This window comes from Notolepis coatsorum (assembly GCF_963971535.1).
Source record: "Notolepis coatsorum genome assembly, chromosome: 1".
Classification (NCBI taxonomy): domain Eukaryota; kingdom Metazoa; phylum Chordata; class Actinopteri; order Aulopiformes; family Paralepididae; genus Notolepis; species Notolepis coatsorum.
The window spans coordinates 151,765,131-151,781,486 of NC_140165.1; the positions used below are offsets into that span (position 1 = coordinate 151,765,131).

Here is a 16,356-nt window from a genome sequence, read left to right on the forward strand (position 1 = left end):
CCTTATAATTGATTTACTAATCTAACTAGACTATAATTACAACAACATACAGCCATTTGATAATACTGTACTATAAACACAAAATAATCCTCATATGAATCTCTATGGACTCTGTAAAGACTTCGTCTCACTCTATGTGGTAGACGTTCTCTCCTTGTTTCCACCACTCATAGGTGAGGTTGGAGGGATAGGCGTCAGCTTGGCACTGGAGAACAGCGTCCTGGGACATGTTGAAGGTCGTGTCCTCTGGGGAAATTATGATGATTGGAGGACCTGTTCAGTGAGAGAACCGGAAGGGGGGGGGGGGGGGGGGGCGGGGGTTATCCAGGGTTACATAAAACACATGGCTAAAGCTGCATCATATGATTGTACATCAATGATACAGTCAGTCGTGCAAAGGATTAGGCATTTTTAAAGAATACTTGGTGAAATTCTCTTTACATCCCAACAGCTACCAATAAATCAAATGCTCTTTAGAAAGAAACATCTGGTCTCTGTGACTGTCCCACAGTGTCCCAGGCCCTGTAATTAGACATCCCCAAACCTCAGGGTGGCCTGAATCTTAAGAACCAATGAGATTATTTTGGCCTGCCAAGTGGTGTTCCTGGGGGCGCATCAGAAAACGAACATCAGCATCGCGTTCCTTGAAAATTGCCTGCCGATCAGAGGCATGGAAATATTTTTTATATTTATAATATCTTTTGGAAAATCCAGCTAGAAGCTGTGGAAAACCTTTGTGGAGGTTTCTTGCCAGGACATGGCGCTTGGCAGGAAAAGCAGCAAAGCAAAGCTGTAAGCTCACTCTTCCTCATTTCTCCCAAATCACCTACCCCATCTTTAAGCGTTATGGTTGGATAAATGTTGCAATTTAGTTGTAAGTCAGAGCATGGCCTGTAAGTGGCAGTATAGTTCTCTCTCACTAAAGGTTTAGTAAGCCACTGCCACACAGTCAGCAGCATTGTTTGCAGTGACACAATGAATGATCTTTACTTTAACGCTCCAGTCACCCTTGTCGCAATTCTCTGCAAATAGCCCCCTTTTCACGTGTGTGTGTGCGTATGCTATATTTTATGTATATGCCAGGAAAGTAGCTCAGTCTCACATCTTTGACTCACATTCCAATAATCCATGTTTTTCTTTTTCTTTTCAGAAATCCCTATTAAGCGCACTGCATAAATGTGTCACACCTTCCACCCTAGTCGCAGAAATGAACAGGTTAGGGTTAGGGTTAGTGTTAAGAGCTACAGGGGTCTCTTATCTATCTTAACACTTCTGAGATAAAACCCTGTGGCCGCTCGATATCCCTCAGCGAGGTGCTAAACTCGCTAAGTTCTCGAGTCAATTCTCAATCCTAATCATGCCATGTATTAAGCCCCAGAACCTCTGATATTTCAGTAAAATCCCTGAATTGGTGGTCTGGGCAATTGTTCACAGAGCGTCCTCGGTGATCAATCATCCAGGTCCCTGTTAATATCAGGCCGTTCGCCGAGACAGAGGTTGTCATGTGATGCTTGCTTGGAACCTCTTCCAGGAGAGTTAATTCTTCATGGAAGTGGCCAAGTTTGTATTTTATTTAATTCTCATTTCATAGTCACTGGTTGGTTTTATCCATTTCATATGAAATAAAAGAGTTTTTAATCTCTTTATTGTTTGTAATAAACAGAATGTCTGCTTGGGAAAACTCCTTTCTTTGAATAGTCATATTCACAGCAATACTATTTAATAGATAGTACTATTAATAATAGTGTAGTATTAGTATAATATTAATAATAATTTCCATAAGACCAGGTCGAAAACACGCTTAATACTGTAAGGGTTCTTCATTTCCTGGCCAGGCTTCACCTGTTGCTCCCTCCTTCCCACCTCCACCCATGAACAATATCCCTCCACCCATGAACAATCTTCCTCCACTCTGGAACTTGGTGAACAGTCATGTCAATCTACTGCCACCCTGTGGCCAGATTCTGTTGGTGCTGCACTGTGTGCATCTCTGTCTTTCTTTATGTTTTGATCTCCTGAATACCATCAGTAATCTGCTATCTGTTTTCTGTGTTGTGTAGTTATGATCAGTCTGGTGTTCTCTCAGTAATTGTATTTTTGATGCTAGTCTAGTTTATTCCCCAGTGTGTGTTTGGCCTTTTGTTTTCCTGTACCCCTGTGTGTTAGTTCAGTTTTCCCTCTCAGGTGTGTCTCGTTCCCAATTAACCTCTTGTGTCAATCAGTGTGTGTATATCTGCCTCGTTTGCCATTTTCTCTTTGTCGGTTCATTGTTTGGATTTCCCTACTAGTGTTTGCTGTCTAGTTCCTCTGTTCCTGTGATCCTGTTACTCCTTCCAGTATTTTTGTAGTAAGTGTTCCTAGTGTTCATTTGTTTGTTCCTCCCTTCTTTGTTTTCGTGTAAAGTTCATTTAGTTTGTTAGGGTTTTTATTTGTAGTCAGTTGTTCATGTTTTTCCTAGCCTGCCTTGCAGTGTTTTGTTTGTGCCTTTGGGACTTGCTCTCTTTATGAGATTATTATTTGTTTTTGTATTTAGCCCTCTGCCAGTCTTCAGCTGTGCTATTCTTTGTTTTTTGTAATACCAGCCGGTATTAACTATCCTGCTAGGACTGCCCCTTCAGTTTTCAGGATGGGTTATATCCATGTTACTCCGACTAACACTTTAGCCCCGACAGCTAGCAGGTCTCAGAAGGCTAGCAAAGCTAAGAAGACTAGCATGATCTGAGCTGCTAGAGTAGCCCCGTCAGCTAGTTCAGCCCAGGCTACTCGCACAGCCCCCACTGCTAGCTCAGCCCCTGCTAGCTTACTCCGGAATGCTAATGTAGCCTCTGCTGCTAGCACCTCAGTCTCGTTTGCTAGAGCCCCTGCTGCTAGCATCTCTGTCTCGTCTGCTAGAGCCCCTGCTGCTAGTATCTGTCTCGTCTGCTAGAGCCCCTGCTGCTAGCACCTCAGTCTCGTTTGCTAGAGCCCCTGCTGCTAGCATCTCTGTCTCGTCTGCTAGAGCCCCTGCTGCTAGCACCTTTGTCTTGTCCGCTAGAGCCCCTGCTGCTAGCACCTCAGTCTCGTCCGCTAGAGCCCCTGCTGCTAGCCTTTCAGTTGCGTCCGCTAGAGCCCCTACTGCTAGCGCCTTAGCCTCGCCGGCTAGTGTAGCACCTACAGCTAGCACCCGAACCCTCTCGGCTAGTGCACCCTCCGCAGCTTGTATAGGCCCTGCAGCTAGCACTGCCAGGGCAGCTAACCCAGCCGCTACTGCCAGCCTAGCCCCCGCTAGTGTAGCCCTAGCAGCTAGCTTTACCCAGGTAGCTAACTCAGTCTCTACTGCCAGTTTAGCCCCTGCTAGAGCAGCTCTAGCTGCCCCTGTTCCTCCGGCTCCCGGGGAGACCCTGACGTCTAGTCCGGGTCGTGCTCCTGTCCCCGGGGAGTCTCCTGGTCCCGGCTCCTCGTCTGGTCCAGCCCTGCGCCGTGGTCGACGCCGAGGTCTGCACCGAGGTCGATCTGCACCTGGAGAGTCTTCTGGTCCCGACTCCTCGTCTGGTCCCGGCTCCTCGTCTGGTTCCGGCCTTCGCCGTGGTCTTCGTCTGCGGAGACCTCCATCCGGGGTTCTGTGCCCGGTCCCGAGGTCTGCACCTGGGGTGGTCCCCGTCCGGGGTCCTGCGGTCCCGAGGTCATCGCCTTCGCAACTCTGCTCCGGCTCGTCTGGTCCGGTCCCGAGTCTGGCGCCTGGAGGGTCCCCTGTCTGGGGTCCTACTCCGGGCCTGTCACCCTCGCCCCTTTGCTCCAGAACCCCTCATCGGCCCTTTGTCCCTGTTTCCAGTTCCTCTCGACCCCCTCATCGGCCCTCTGTCCCCGTTTCGAGCTCCCCTCACAGAGTCTCTGTTCCCATCTCTAGCCCCTCTCCTGGCCTCTGTTCCCGTCTCCAGTCCTCCTGATCCCGTGCCCCGTTCTCCCTTCTCCAGCCCCCTCTCCGGCCCTTTTCCTCTGCCCCACTTCTCCTATGCCCCTCCTGGGTTTCTGTCGCTGCACCCCTTCCCCAGTGTCCCTCGTCCCGGCCTGTTCCATCCTGACTTTTTCCCCCGGACTCTCCCAGTGTTCACCTTCCCTGGATCTCGGCCCCCTGTCTTGCCTGTTCCCAGATGGTCCTTTTTGCCGTCTGGAAGCCGTCCCTGGAGGGGGGGGGGGGGGGGGGGTACTGTAAGGGTTCTTCATTTCCTGGCCAGGCTTCACCTGTTGCTCCCTCCTTCCCACCTCCACCCATGAACAATATCCCTCCACCCATGAACAATCTTCCTCCACTCTGGAACTTGGTGAACAGTCATGTCAATCTACTGCCACCCTGTGGCCAGATTCTGTTGGTGCTGCACTGTGTGCATCTCTGTCTTTCTTTGTTTTGATCTCCTGAATACATCAGTAATCTGCTATCTGTTTTCTGTGTTGTGTAGTTATGATCAGTCTGGTGTTCTCTCAGTAATTGTATTTTTGATTCTAGTCTAGTTTATTCCCCGTGTGTTTGGCCTTTTGTTTTCCTGTACCCCTGTGTTAGTTCAGTTTTCCCTCAGGTGTGTCTCGTTCCCAATTAACCTCTTGTGTCAATCAGTGTGTGTATATCTGCCTCGTTAGGTTATGACTATAACCAAGTTCTGTTAATTAGGGGTGACGCTTGGCATCACTCATGCACTCCCTCGCGTACGTGCACGCGCACTGAATAAATTCCACAAATGTACCTTTAATACCAGTATTAGTCTGACCACACCCCTCATCAGCTTACCTTCATAAGCAGGTGTGTGGTCACCTGCTCTCCTCCTACCCAAGCTTTCACCACAAGGTGAGGTCAAGGGCTGCAGCGGTGTCGGATGCCAAGCGTCACCCCTAATTAACAGAACTTGGTTATAGTCATAACCTAACGTTCTGTATCATTAAGGGGTTCCGCTTGGCATCACTCATGCACAAAGGGAGGCCAAGCGGAGCCACTGGCCGACAAATACACCCCGCTGAAGGCCCCCCACAACCAACAGAACAGGGAGGGCCGAGCCCCCCCGACCCCCCCCTAATGGAGGGCACCCCCCCTATTAGAGGTTTACCGGGAGGGCGACGGACCCGACCGTGCGAAGAGGCACTCAAGCAACTCAACGCACAGGGTGAGCAGACCGTGGCTTGACCCCACGACTACACACACGCACAACCCGCATGCCACCCGGGAACGAACGGAGGGAAACAACCTCGTTACTGCCCCCAGAATCACGGGGTCAAGGGCAAACCCAACCCCGTGGCAAGGCCGTAGCAGCGGAGCGCGAAGGAAGACCCAGACCCACCAAAGGGACTGGACCCCCTGGAACGGGGACCCGGAGAAGTCCATGATGCCAGCATCAAGACCCCACCAGGTGGGCACGTAGTGCCCCGCCCCCCACATTGCCAGCGTATTCAGACAAAGGCCCCTCAGCCGAGCGGGCCCCGTCCTCCCCGATAGTACACTGCCTGGCACACTGACCCTGCAACAGGCAGCCAGCATGGCCGTAAGCACACAAAAAAGGTTAACCAACGGAAGCAGGCAGCGCACCGAGGAAAACCAGGCAACAGGCTGTGAACCCTAGCCTGGAGACTGCGGACGAGACAGGCGCCAGAAAGGACAGCTGAACACAGCCGCCCCGGCGGAAGGGGCGTATGCTGGCGTAGTTGCATGACCAAGGCTCCATCTAAAAAAAACCCACCCAGAGAGGTCGAGGCAGAGAAGGCTGACACGATTGGCAGACGTCATGAACGTGCAGGGGCACCCTCAAACCGGTTAACCCGGGAGTTGACACCGCAGCAATACACCAGAGAACCAACCACCCAGGTGTTACCCCATGCGGTGGTTGGTCCCATAACCCCTCAGGAAAAAACCCCAAAACACACCTGCGCTGTCGCAGCCCGTGTTCCAGTTTCCAACAGGGTTATCCCGGGCCTACAGGTCTACGAAACATTACCTCGGACCGGGCCCGGTGATACGGGGAGCACAGGGTCCCCCGAGGAGGTCAAGACCACCCCAACAGGCCCCTCTTCGCCATGCGTAAGAGAAGAGCGTAAGAATGGAAAACCAGCCCCAGCACCGTACTTGGTATTCCCAGGAGGTCACCCAACCAAGTACTAACCAAGACCAACCTGTATGGCGGCCGAGATCCGACGAGATCGGACGCGTACAGGCTGGCACAGCCGTAAGCCATTACGACAGAGTAGAATACAATGTACCCAACAAGGGTTCCATAGCGCTCAACCCTGTGACACCCGGACCGACCTAGCATTTTCCCCCCTGAAAAAACCCAAGTCCCTCAGGGTACCAGAACAGCAGATCTGCATCCCCGGCGGACAACGGGTTCAACTGATCCGGACCAGCGCGACCAGAACCAGTCCCGTGCCCTAACCACGCCGACATGCCAACTCCAGGAGAAGGGGCAGATATGCGTGTGGATCTTAAACATAAAAAGAAGGCGCCACTCAGACGTTCCGGTGCGAACCGCGCCCGGCAGCCCACCCCCAGGGCGTGAGACCCTTCCACATATGTTCAGATCCATTCCGTCATCATCCCCTGATATGAACGAGAACCCGTCGACAACCACACAGGGCGTCGGAAGAGGAAAAACCCCCATCCCGATTGCTTTATAAAAACGCTGTTTTAACCCCAAGCAATCAAGGCGCGCCAGTCAGTTACCTAATGTCCAACAGAACATCCTGAGTCAGCACTATGTGTGCGTTGGGCATATCCACATCAATAATAGGCTATTTAGACCATCTTATTGAATCCCCAAGACGCCCAGGGGAACGACAAGAGGGCGGGATGCAACCAACTCCATGAATGAATGAATGAAAACTTTAACCAACAGATTGCAGAAAGGGTACAACATAGTACGGCTCAAAACACACAATCGGTAAGGGGAGGCAGACCTGAGAAAGACGTTAGTCTTGTTTCCATCAGGGGCCCCCATTTCCAATTCATCTAGACACATCCAACTCTTTATAATAATAAAGAAGAAGCATCACCCGTATGAACCCAACTGCACAGCTGGGAGTAAAAAACCCGTTTTCACATGATTTTACATCCAGTCACTCTTCTTTAATCAGAGAGTAAAGACTAGACCCTCCCAGAAAATCTTCCCACACGAGTGGTAGTCATGAGAAAGGCATGCAAACTGTGAGGCACGTGACCAACTGACTCAAGTTTACACATAAATCGAGCGCAGCAGACCCGTGAGCCCTACGCTCTAACTCGACACCTTAAGACACCGTAACTCATGGAAGGCGTCGCCATAGCAACACCGCTATGACGGGGGGAAATTCCGCCGGCTCCTCTCTGTAATAGGAGTTGGCAGGATAACCCCCCCCCCCCTGCCAAGACGTCTCACCGGCTCGGCCCTGACTGGTTCAGCAGAAGAGATAAAAATCCCCTAAACCAATCAAGTGGGAAGGAGGGGTTTATTCGACACCCCCTCACAAAAAACCCTTCGTTCCCTACACACAGAAACAACGTAGCCATTTTGAAAACCTCCGGTAGAATGCTAATGTATAGCGTAAGCTAATACAATGTCCGCTACCCACAAAATGTGAACAGGATTTACAACAAAAACAAGTCGCATGTGTGTGAATCCTACACCCGTTGACTATGTCGTACATAGCAAAAAACGCTGACCGAGAGTAACGGCTAGGCCGTGGAACGTGTGTGTACGAGTATTACTGCAACTAACAACACAGCATTGTGAGACACATATACTTAGTTCAAGCAATGGAATAACACCAGTTTCTACCTGCATGTGGAGCGTCAAGCTAATATAACCTATTACTGAGTGTATGTTGCAGACCTTGCTTAATCTCGTAACACAACATGACTCATCTCACAACGTAAAAGTGCAGATTCATATTTACACAACCCCACCATATGAATTGTTGAAGAAACACACAGTTTGTTCGGCCAAAACATAGTCCCCCTTATGTCGGGGAACTTCTTTATTATCATAATGTTTTAAGGCACAAAATCATAGAGGGGCCGGGGAGGGTGTAAAGGAGAGGGGACACAGAGGGGAAAAGTCACTCTCAGCGGCGTCTGCCACCTCGCGCCGCTCGAGTCTTGCCACCCCGAGGAGCCCCGGAGGGATGGTAGGTTACTGTCTGCTGGTCACAACGTTCCCTACCGTCTCCTCCGGTCGTGGATGGGCCGGCGGTAGCAGAAGCGCCGTCTCTTCTCCTGGCCTTCCTCGGAGGGGCCAGCAGTGGCGGCGGAGGCAGTGGTAGGGGCGACGGAGACAGCTCGACGTCGCGGAAGCCTTCTGACTCCACCGGCAAGGACGGGAGGCGGAAAATGGGGTTGAAGGATGGATCTCTCCTCTGCCATCTCTCTGCATGTTGAGGTCATCAACCGCAGGGCCTTCCCGAACGCGTTTTCCTTAATGCCAAGCAAGCAGTGCAAAAATGCTTCCGCATTCGTCACCGCACGCCAGTGCGGTAAAGCGCCCTTCTTTTCAGACAAATGCTACCGTGCGTGCACCGGCGGCGGCGTGCTCGCTCAGGTGCGTGCGTGCGCCGGCGTGCTCGCGCGAGGTGCCCGCGCATGCGCATGAGATCCCGCCTTGGTTCGACACGAGCGGAGCTCAATATATATAAGTCACCGCCCCTTATTCAGTATCTAGAAATAGCTCAATTGGCAAGGCCACATGGCTGTGGATCCTATGGCTCGTTTGCTGGCGAGTTCGAATCCCATCGAAAATATTTTTTAACGTGATTTTTTTTTAACGTGTATTCTTTCGCCGGTTAAGGTTAGGCATGGTTAAGGTTAAGGTTAAGGTTAGGCATTGTTTCGGAGTTGGTTAAGGTTAGAACGGTTAAGTTTAGGCGCTGTTAAGGAGCTGGTTAAGGTTAGAGTTTGTCAAAGAGAATGGCAATATAATTTCTATGGTTAAGGTTAGGCATGGTTAAGGTTAAGGTTAAGGTTAGGCATTGTTTCGGAGTTGGTTAAGGTTAGAACGGTTAAGTTTAGGCGCTGTTAAGGAGCTGGTTAAGGTTAGAGTTTGTCAAAGAGAATGGCAATAGACAGCCTATTTCCGCGCGACCTGGGCGCTGGGCGGCGGAAAATGAAAGGCGCATTACTGCACGCCACTACGGTAAATTTTTGCACTGCTTGCTTGGCATAAAGCTACACGCTTCCCGAACAGACCAGCGTCGGAGAGGGCGGCCGTCAGAAGAGGGGCTCTCTTCCGTTCCGGCACACGGGCCTGCTCCGACGCTGGCCCAGGGTAGCCATGGCGCGCACTTTCCCCATGGCTATGGCCAGCACCTGGGAAAGGTGCAGGACAGCTCCTGCCGCCTGGGTGATCTGATCGCATTTTACCTCGTTCAGATCCGTGCCGCCCGTCATAATCCCAGATACAAATCTAGCCAGGTGGGCGATGTTAGACGCCGCAGCCAGCGATTGTGTACTAGCGATGAATGACTGGTCACCCCAATATGCCAATCGCCTAGCCGATTTCCCCTGGAGGACCGGCTTGCATAAGGGTTCCCACACCATATCCGGACAGAGGAGAGCGGCCATCGGACTGTCAAGCCGAGGCACGCCCTCCCCCATACCTTTGACTAACCCCGACACCCGCGTAACTGGTACGTAGGCGGGGGTTAGTCCCATGATGTTGGCAACCGCCTGACCCTGACGAACATAGGCCCCCATTGATGGGAAAAATGGGTAGACAACATCCACCCCTCTCACTGGGCGACGCTGCCAGCGATGACCTATGAGATCATCAGGGACAGGTGCAGGCAATGGCAGCGGCACGCCGTTTGCGGCGGCGGCTACCGCCATGAGCTCGGGAAACAAAGCCTGCAGTTCCCCCTGCGGACCTTCCTCCACCGAACCCGCATCCCTCACATGCAGCAGGCTGCAACTGGTCAAGGAGCCACAGTCTGATGTGGCCGACAGTAGGGCATCCTGCTGATGAGGCCAAGGTGGTTCCTCGACATTCTCGAACAGGGAGTCCCATGGAGCCATTTCTCCCCCCTCCGGTGTTTCTTGGATAAGAGGGATACTCTCCTCCACGGGACCATCATACAAGAATCCGTCCGCCTCTTCCATGAAGTCCTCAGTTTCCATCGGAAATCCAGAGCCGGACGCATCCTCGCTGGTCTCCAGCAGTTCCCCAAAACCCGGCCGTTCGCGCCTGCATGCTACCACCTTGCGGCGTGAACGGGCAGACGTGAAAAGTTTGCGTCGCAAATCCTCTGGCTCCAAGACAACCCCCCGTTCACCAACGGACGATTCCCTGGAACCAGAGTCGAGATCAGGCCACCGCCGGAGCGACGGCACCGACTCCTCGGCTCTTCGGAGAGGCAAACAATCCATCGGCTGTCTCCTGGGCTGGGTCGGCAACCACGAAAGTGGCAACAGCCCAGCACCAGAACGCACGACGGAGGCGGGAATGGAGAACCGCTGGTGAAGAGTAGGTCTAGCGGGTCTACTCTCCGCAGAATACATTATGACCCAAACTTTTTCTTTACAACAGATATGAGAGAAGAAAAAATTAGGCACAATGTAAACTTGTCACAACTCTTTTCAACTATCAACACGTCAAGTGGGGTACTACCGAGGCAACTTCCTTGTGGTGAAAGCGAGAAGGAGGAGAGCAGGTGACCACACACCTGCTTATGAAGGTAAGCTGATGAGGGGTGTGGTCAGACTAATACTGGTATTAAAGGTACATTTGTGGAATTTATTCAGTGTGCGTGCACGTACGCGAGGGAGTGCATGAGTGATGCCAAGCGGAACCCCTTAATGATACAGAACTGCCTCGTTTGCCATTTTCTCTTTGTCGGTTCATTGTTTGGATTTCCCTACTAGTGTTTGCTGTCTAGTTCCTGTTACTCCTTCCAGTATTTTTGTAGTAAGTGGTCCTAGTGTTCATTTGTTTGTTCCTCCCTTCTTTGTTTTCATGTAAAGTTCATTTTGTTTGTTAGGGTTTTTATTTGTAGTCAGTTGTTCATGTTTTTCCTAGCCTGCCTTGCAGTGTTTTGTTTGTGCCTTTGGGACTTGCTCTCTTTATGAGATTATTATTTGTTTTTGTATTTAGCCCTCTGCCAGTCTTCAGCTGTGCTATTCTTTGTATTTTGCTGCTGCCTTTGGACGTATTTTTGTAAATATCTGTTGCTGCCCTCTTTTGAAGTTGGATTATTTTTGGTTACACTTCACCCCTGGCTCGAAGTGTTCAAGATTAAAGGAGCAGTGCTCACTTTTGACAATTCATATCTACCTCTCCCTCTCCCTCGTATCTGTTTGCACTTGGGCCCTCTGCCAACACATCCCTAACAAATACAAGGGTATCCACATCAGAGCCCTACTTTTGACTCTAACCTGGGTACAGACGTAAGAACTACTGAATAGTCATTGGTATAACTTTAGCTAGAAGCAGTAATAGCAATTGAATCAGGCTACCAGGACATATTGATTCCAATCAATTCCATCCCGCTTACCTCAGATGAAAGCAAGGCGTGGCCACCATTTTTAAAGATCATAATGGAGCTCGTAAAAGAACGCGGTCCAAGAGTTGAATAAAAGTATTTAACAGTTTGGTTTAATTAGAAAAAGTAGTTACAATAATACTGTCTTGGAAAGATCCAATCGAGGGAAATAATGAAGCACGGATATAAACACTCATCAAAAACTAAATCAGCATCTTTCGCCTGAAGAACAATAAAACCTCTATGGTTTAAAAATCATCACAAAGTGAGCTAAGAGCCAAGCACAGCTCTTCAAATCTAAACAGACAAGAAAGTGCTCGCCATCATAGGGAAAAGCTCGCATTTAAAACATCCATATTCAAGTCCCAATACACCGCTCAACTTTGAAATGGAGATACAAAAAGTCACGAAAAAAGCCGAAGAGCTTTTCATGCGCGAACATTACTTTTTATACACAGTTCCGTAGCGTCATATTGCAAGCAAAGATAAACACTCCTTCTTTCAACTGTCTTGCCATTGGCTTATCGCTACTCCAATGGTTAGTAACTTGAAAAAGTAAAAGTAACAGTTTAACTGAAACAGATTACTGTACTTCGGAATTCCCCTAGGATCCCTCTCATCAATGTCATGTGCTTTTGCACTGGTCCCCGGCCTTATCAGCATGCTAGTGAGGGAGACTGGTCTTAGGAGGGATAGCCTGTAAGCTATAGATATATACAGATATATATACAGGTACTATACAGGCATATACAATAAACATATACTTAATCATGGTTAAGCTTAATCATCACCCGTTGTGTTTTAAACACGTACAGCATCGTGCAGTGACCATCGGTAGTGTGATAGTAAAGGGTTAAGCATCTGTTGCACCAATCGGCGAGCTGCATTTTAGGATTCTTGGACGCGACCGGAGGTCGAACTGTTTGTAAAGTGAGACAGCAACAAATCTTCTTCCGAGATAAGGTCATAGCGACCAATCAGCACAGTGCACACAGCAGTTTATTCGTCCTGGGGCGCCGACCGGAGCAGGCTACAAGGTCACACAGGAGGGAAAGATAATACTGATGCAAGCCTTCCTGCTTGGCAGTATGTAAGTATACTAAGTATTGATTATACTTTCTAGTTTATTTAACATGTGCAATCAACATACTGATCATTTTAGTTATACGTTTATACACACAGTGAAAGAACGTAGTGTAGGCACAGAGCGTAACTGTCCTTGTAAGAGCTCCTCATTCTTCCCGGAGGCCCTCGTGGAGGGAGGGAGGGAATCGTGGAGCACACAGCAGTAACAGAGAACAGAACAATTGCACTGCTTTGATATACAAGATAATACATGTTCTTTAATCATATCATCAACGGTGAAAGAAAGTAGGCACAGAGGTCACTGTCCTAATAACGTCTGTGAGGGGGAACGGGATGGCAAATGCTGGGTCACGCTGGCTGTGACTCTCAACAGTTAGGGGATTAAAAATTGTTAAAATCCTGAAAATGAATAAATATTCGATATGTATGGTGAGGACTGAAGTTAATAATGATATTCATGAAAAAAAATGGAACAATACATGAAAAAGATATGTTTTACTGAGATCGCAGTTAAAGGTGTGATTATTTTAAAGGTTGACTCGAGGGTTAAGACATTGACCATGACAAAGGGATGAGATGACTTGGCATCTAATCTTCTGGGGGACAGACACGTCTTTTCCAAGGATGAGGCGGGCTCTGCTTCCTAACAAACTAATGCTTTGTCTTGTTGACCTGCGGGTCACAGCCCAGGCTTACCTGACGAGACCTCGTGTTGAGAGGAGAGCTAAGCAGAGATTCTTCCTCCCTCAGATGGTTAGAGGACATAAAAACACTCACCTTTGACCTGCAGCTGCGTAGAGTGGGTCAGGTTCCCTTCGGAGTTGGACACGTGACATTTGTACACTCCTGAGACGTCTCTGGTGGCTGTGGCCAAAGACAACGTGCCGTTGAGCACCTACAAGAGGGGTGGGTCATGATATGGGGAGAGAGAGGGAGGAGGGATCAACAAACAAAAGGGGCATGGGGAGAGCTGAAGTCGTTATAATTGCACAACTGATGCTCAGGTTTAGATTCCTTTCCACCCTATTCCCACCTTGGGTCAATGGCTAGAGCAGCAAACTAGCTTGTCACACAGCGACATTAGCCTAAGACTAGAAAAGAGTACGGTAGTACGAATGGGACGCCCATCTGTTCATCCATACCTTTATTTTTTCATGTTTCCCAAGTGGCGTCTCGTCTTTATGCCAGACCACGGTCGGTCGAGGGTTGCCATGGGCGCCACAGCTGAGAGTCAGAGAGTCTCCAAGCAAAACCTCGACAAAGGCCGGTGGTGTCTTGATAAACACAGGTGGGGCTGGAACAAGAGGGAGGCACAGATGAAACACGTGTCTTCAGTATCTTAGATCACTATCCATTTGAAAGAGTAACACTGTGTATTGACCTGTATTTAAATGGGCATAGGACACAATTACATAATTCATGTTCTATATTTAATCTATGCGTCTCCTTGTAGAATGTTTGGCAATGAAGCATAGTAGGCGGTGAAGTGTATTGAAATGTAACACAATACATGTGTGCAAGAATGGGGTCAAATATTCATAATTTCTCCAAAGGATTAATTAATAGTCTGTAATCTGATGCTACATAATATGAATTTCCCCAGACAGTACAAACACATCAAATCCCTGTTTACCTTATAATCCTACCCTGGAGCCTCATTACAGAGTGTGTGTGTGTGTGTGTGTGTGTGTGTGTGTGTGTGTGTGTGTGTGTGTGTGTGTGTGTGTGTGTGTGTGTGCGTGCGTTCCGTGCGTGCATGCGTGCATGTGTGTGTGTGTGTGGTAAGAAAGAAAGAAAGAAAGAAAGAAAGAAAGAAAGAAAGAAAGAAAGAAAGAAAGAAAGAAAGAAAGAAAGAAAGAAAGAAAGAAAGAAAGAAAGAAAGAAAGAAAGAAAGAAAGAAAGAAAGAAAGAAAGAAAGAAAGAGAGAGAGAGTGTAAGAAAGAGAACATAAAAGCAGAGTGAATGGTTTGGGGATCTTCAGTCCCCTGTCCGTCTCTACTCTGCCCCCTGTGGTTCTTGTAACAAACACTCTCCTCTGATAAGATCAGGTATTCCTGAGGAATATTACATGCAGTAATACTCCTCAGGGAACACAGCATGCCAGGTCCCTCCCATGTCCCTCCCCCATGCTGTTGCTGTTCTAAAACCAGTGGTTCTTAACTTTGGAGGGCTTTGAAAGATAACTTGGGAAATTATATTTTCTAGTGAAATCTTTGTGAATATTTGAATTAAGGGGAAAGTTTCACATGCTCCAACTAACCCACATAGCAGGGAACTGTAGGTCCATTCAGTGCTCTCAGAATGTGGCATCTTGAGGGGAAGACAAACTTCAGAGGGGCTTGGTCCAAAGTAAAGTACTGGAGCATACAGGTATTATTATACAGTAACTTTACTAGATACTAACATTTCAACTACAGCCCTACGCCAATTAATAAACTTAAATAGCTTGCAATGGGGGGGGGGTCATTCCTTGGTGTCAGAGTTAACTGTTCTGTCTACATTTGACCATGTTAATTAAGGGGTCGCAAATGGGCGTCCTTCAGATTTTACGGGCCACAAAAAAACAATAAAATTGGTTGAGAACCGCTGTTCTAAACCAGAGTAGTGTCTGTGACAAGCAGCTAAGGGAGCCCCCAGAACCCTGCCATGCTGCACCTGTGATGGAGAGGAAGGTCCATGTGCCGTTGCGGAACTCATCGGTTTCTCTGTCCAGGAGCAGGATGCGGCACTCGAACCAGCCCTCATCTTCCAGGGTCAGCCGCTCTACCAGCAGAGAGGCCCCCCGGGTCAGAGATACACGGCCTTGGGAGGGAGGGACACAGAGGGAGTCAGGGAGGGAGGGAGAGAGGGAGAGAGAGACCCTGGGGTCAGCATCCACACAGCCAGACAGGCAGAGTCAGCAGATGTGGGCAGAGGGCTTACCAAGCAGAGGAGTCAGGCAGCCAGTGTCACGCAAAGGTCAAAGTCAAAACCTTGCTGTACGCGAGCACATACACATTTGTGTTCAGCTGGAATGTCTACTATGGCCTTCACCTTAGTAGCAAAACATTCAACTACATAACACAGGGATTCCACACGGAGTGGAAAAGCTACTACTTGGTTATTTTTCTGTTAACTTCATGAAATGGGACAAGTAGCAGGTCAAGTGTGCAAAGTTAAAGGATGAGAAGCCTGGCTTGGAGATGTGCAAACACAGGAATCACTCATGCGATGGTCGTGATTACAGCTGATTACGTCCTATCATTTTAGGCTTTCAGTTTTTTTTTTGTTTTTTTTTTAATCTTTTTCCCCCTTCTTTTTCCGTTTTTCTCCCCTCCCAATGCTAGTCGTACGATACCTCTTCCGGGTCGTTGCACACTCTACCCCCTAACATCGGTCTGGGAGGGCGGAGACTATCACATGCTTCCTCCAACACATGTGTAGCCAGCCCACCGCTTCTTTTCACCTGACAGCGCGGACTCTCACTGAGAGGGTGTAACGTGTGGAAGGTCACACTACCTCTCCCAGATCCTTCCCTTGCTGTGCAGGCGCCCCAACCGAATTGTAGGAGTAGCTGTTCACAACGACCAGGACCCACCCTCGCCGGGTTTCCCACCCGCTAACACTGCCAATTGTGTTAGTATGGACGGTCGGCCAACCCGGAAGCACCACAGCTGGATTCGATCCCACTGTCTCTGTGGTGGTAGACAGACACTTAGTCCGCTGCACTACCCGGCCGCCCGGCTTTCAGTTGTTTACTATGTGGAGAGAGAGGTCAACCTGAAATGTTTGGTTGTTATATTATCGTGTATACTATAATATTATAATATT

The 16,356-nt window shown here is 49.2% G+C and overlaps 1 protein-coding gene across 1 annotated transcript in view; it reads right to left on the minus strand.

Annotated features, from left to right (window-relative positions):
* Positions 1 to 16,356, minus strand: part of igsf9b (immunoglobulin superfamily, member 9b) — a gene marked incomplete at both ends in the record, with an annotated part of 47,483 nt that overhangs the window by 14,560 nt on the left and 16,567 nt on the right. The window contains 4 exons of the mRNA XM_084307873.1: positions 132 to 273; positions 13,324 to 13,441; positions 13,689 to 13,840; positions 15,202 to 15,348. Of these exons, the coding sequence (XP_084163999.1) occupies positions 132 to 273; positions 13,324 to 13,441; positions 13,689 to 13,840; positions 15,202 to 15,348 (559 nt within the window). The remainder of the gene's footprint in view (positions 1 to 131; positions 274 to 13,323; positions 13,442 to 13,688; positions 13,841 to 15,201; positions 15,349 to 16,356) is intronic.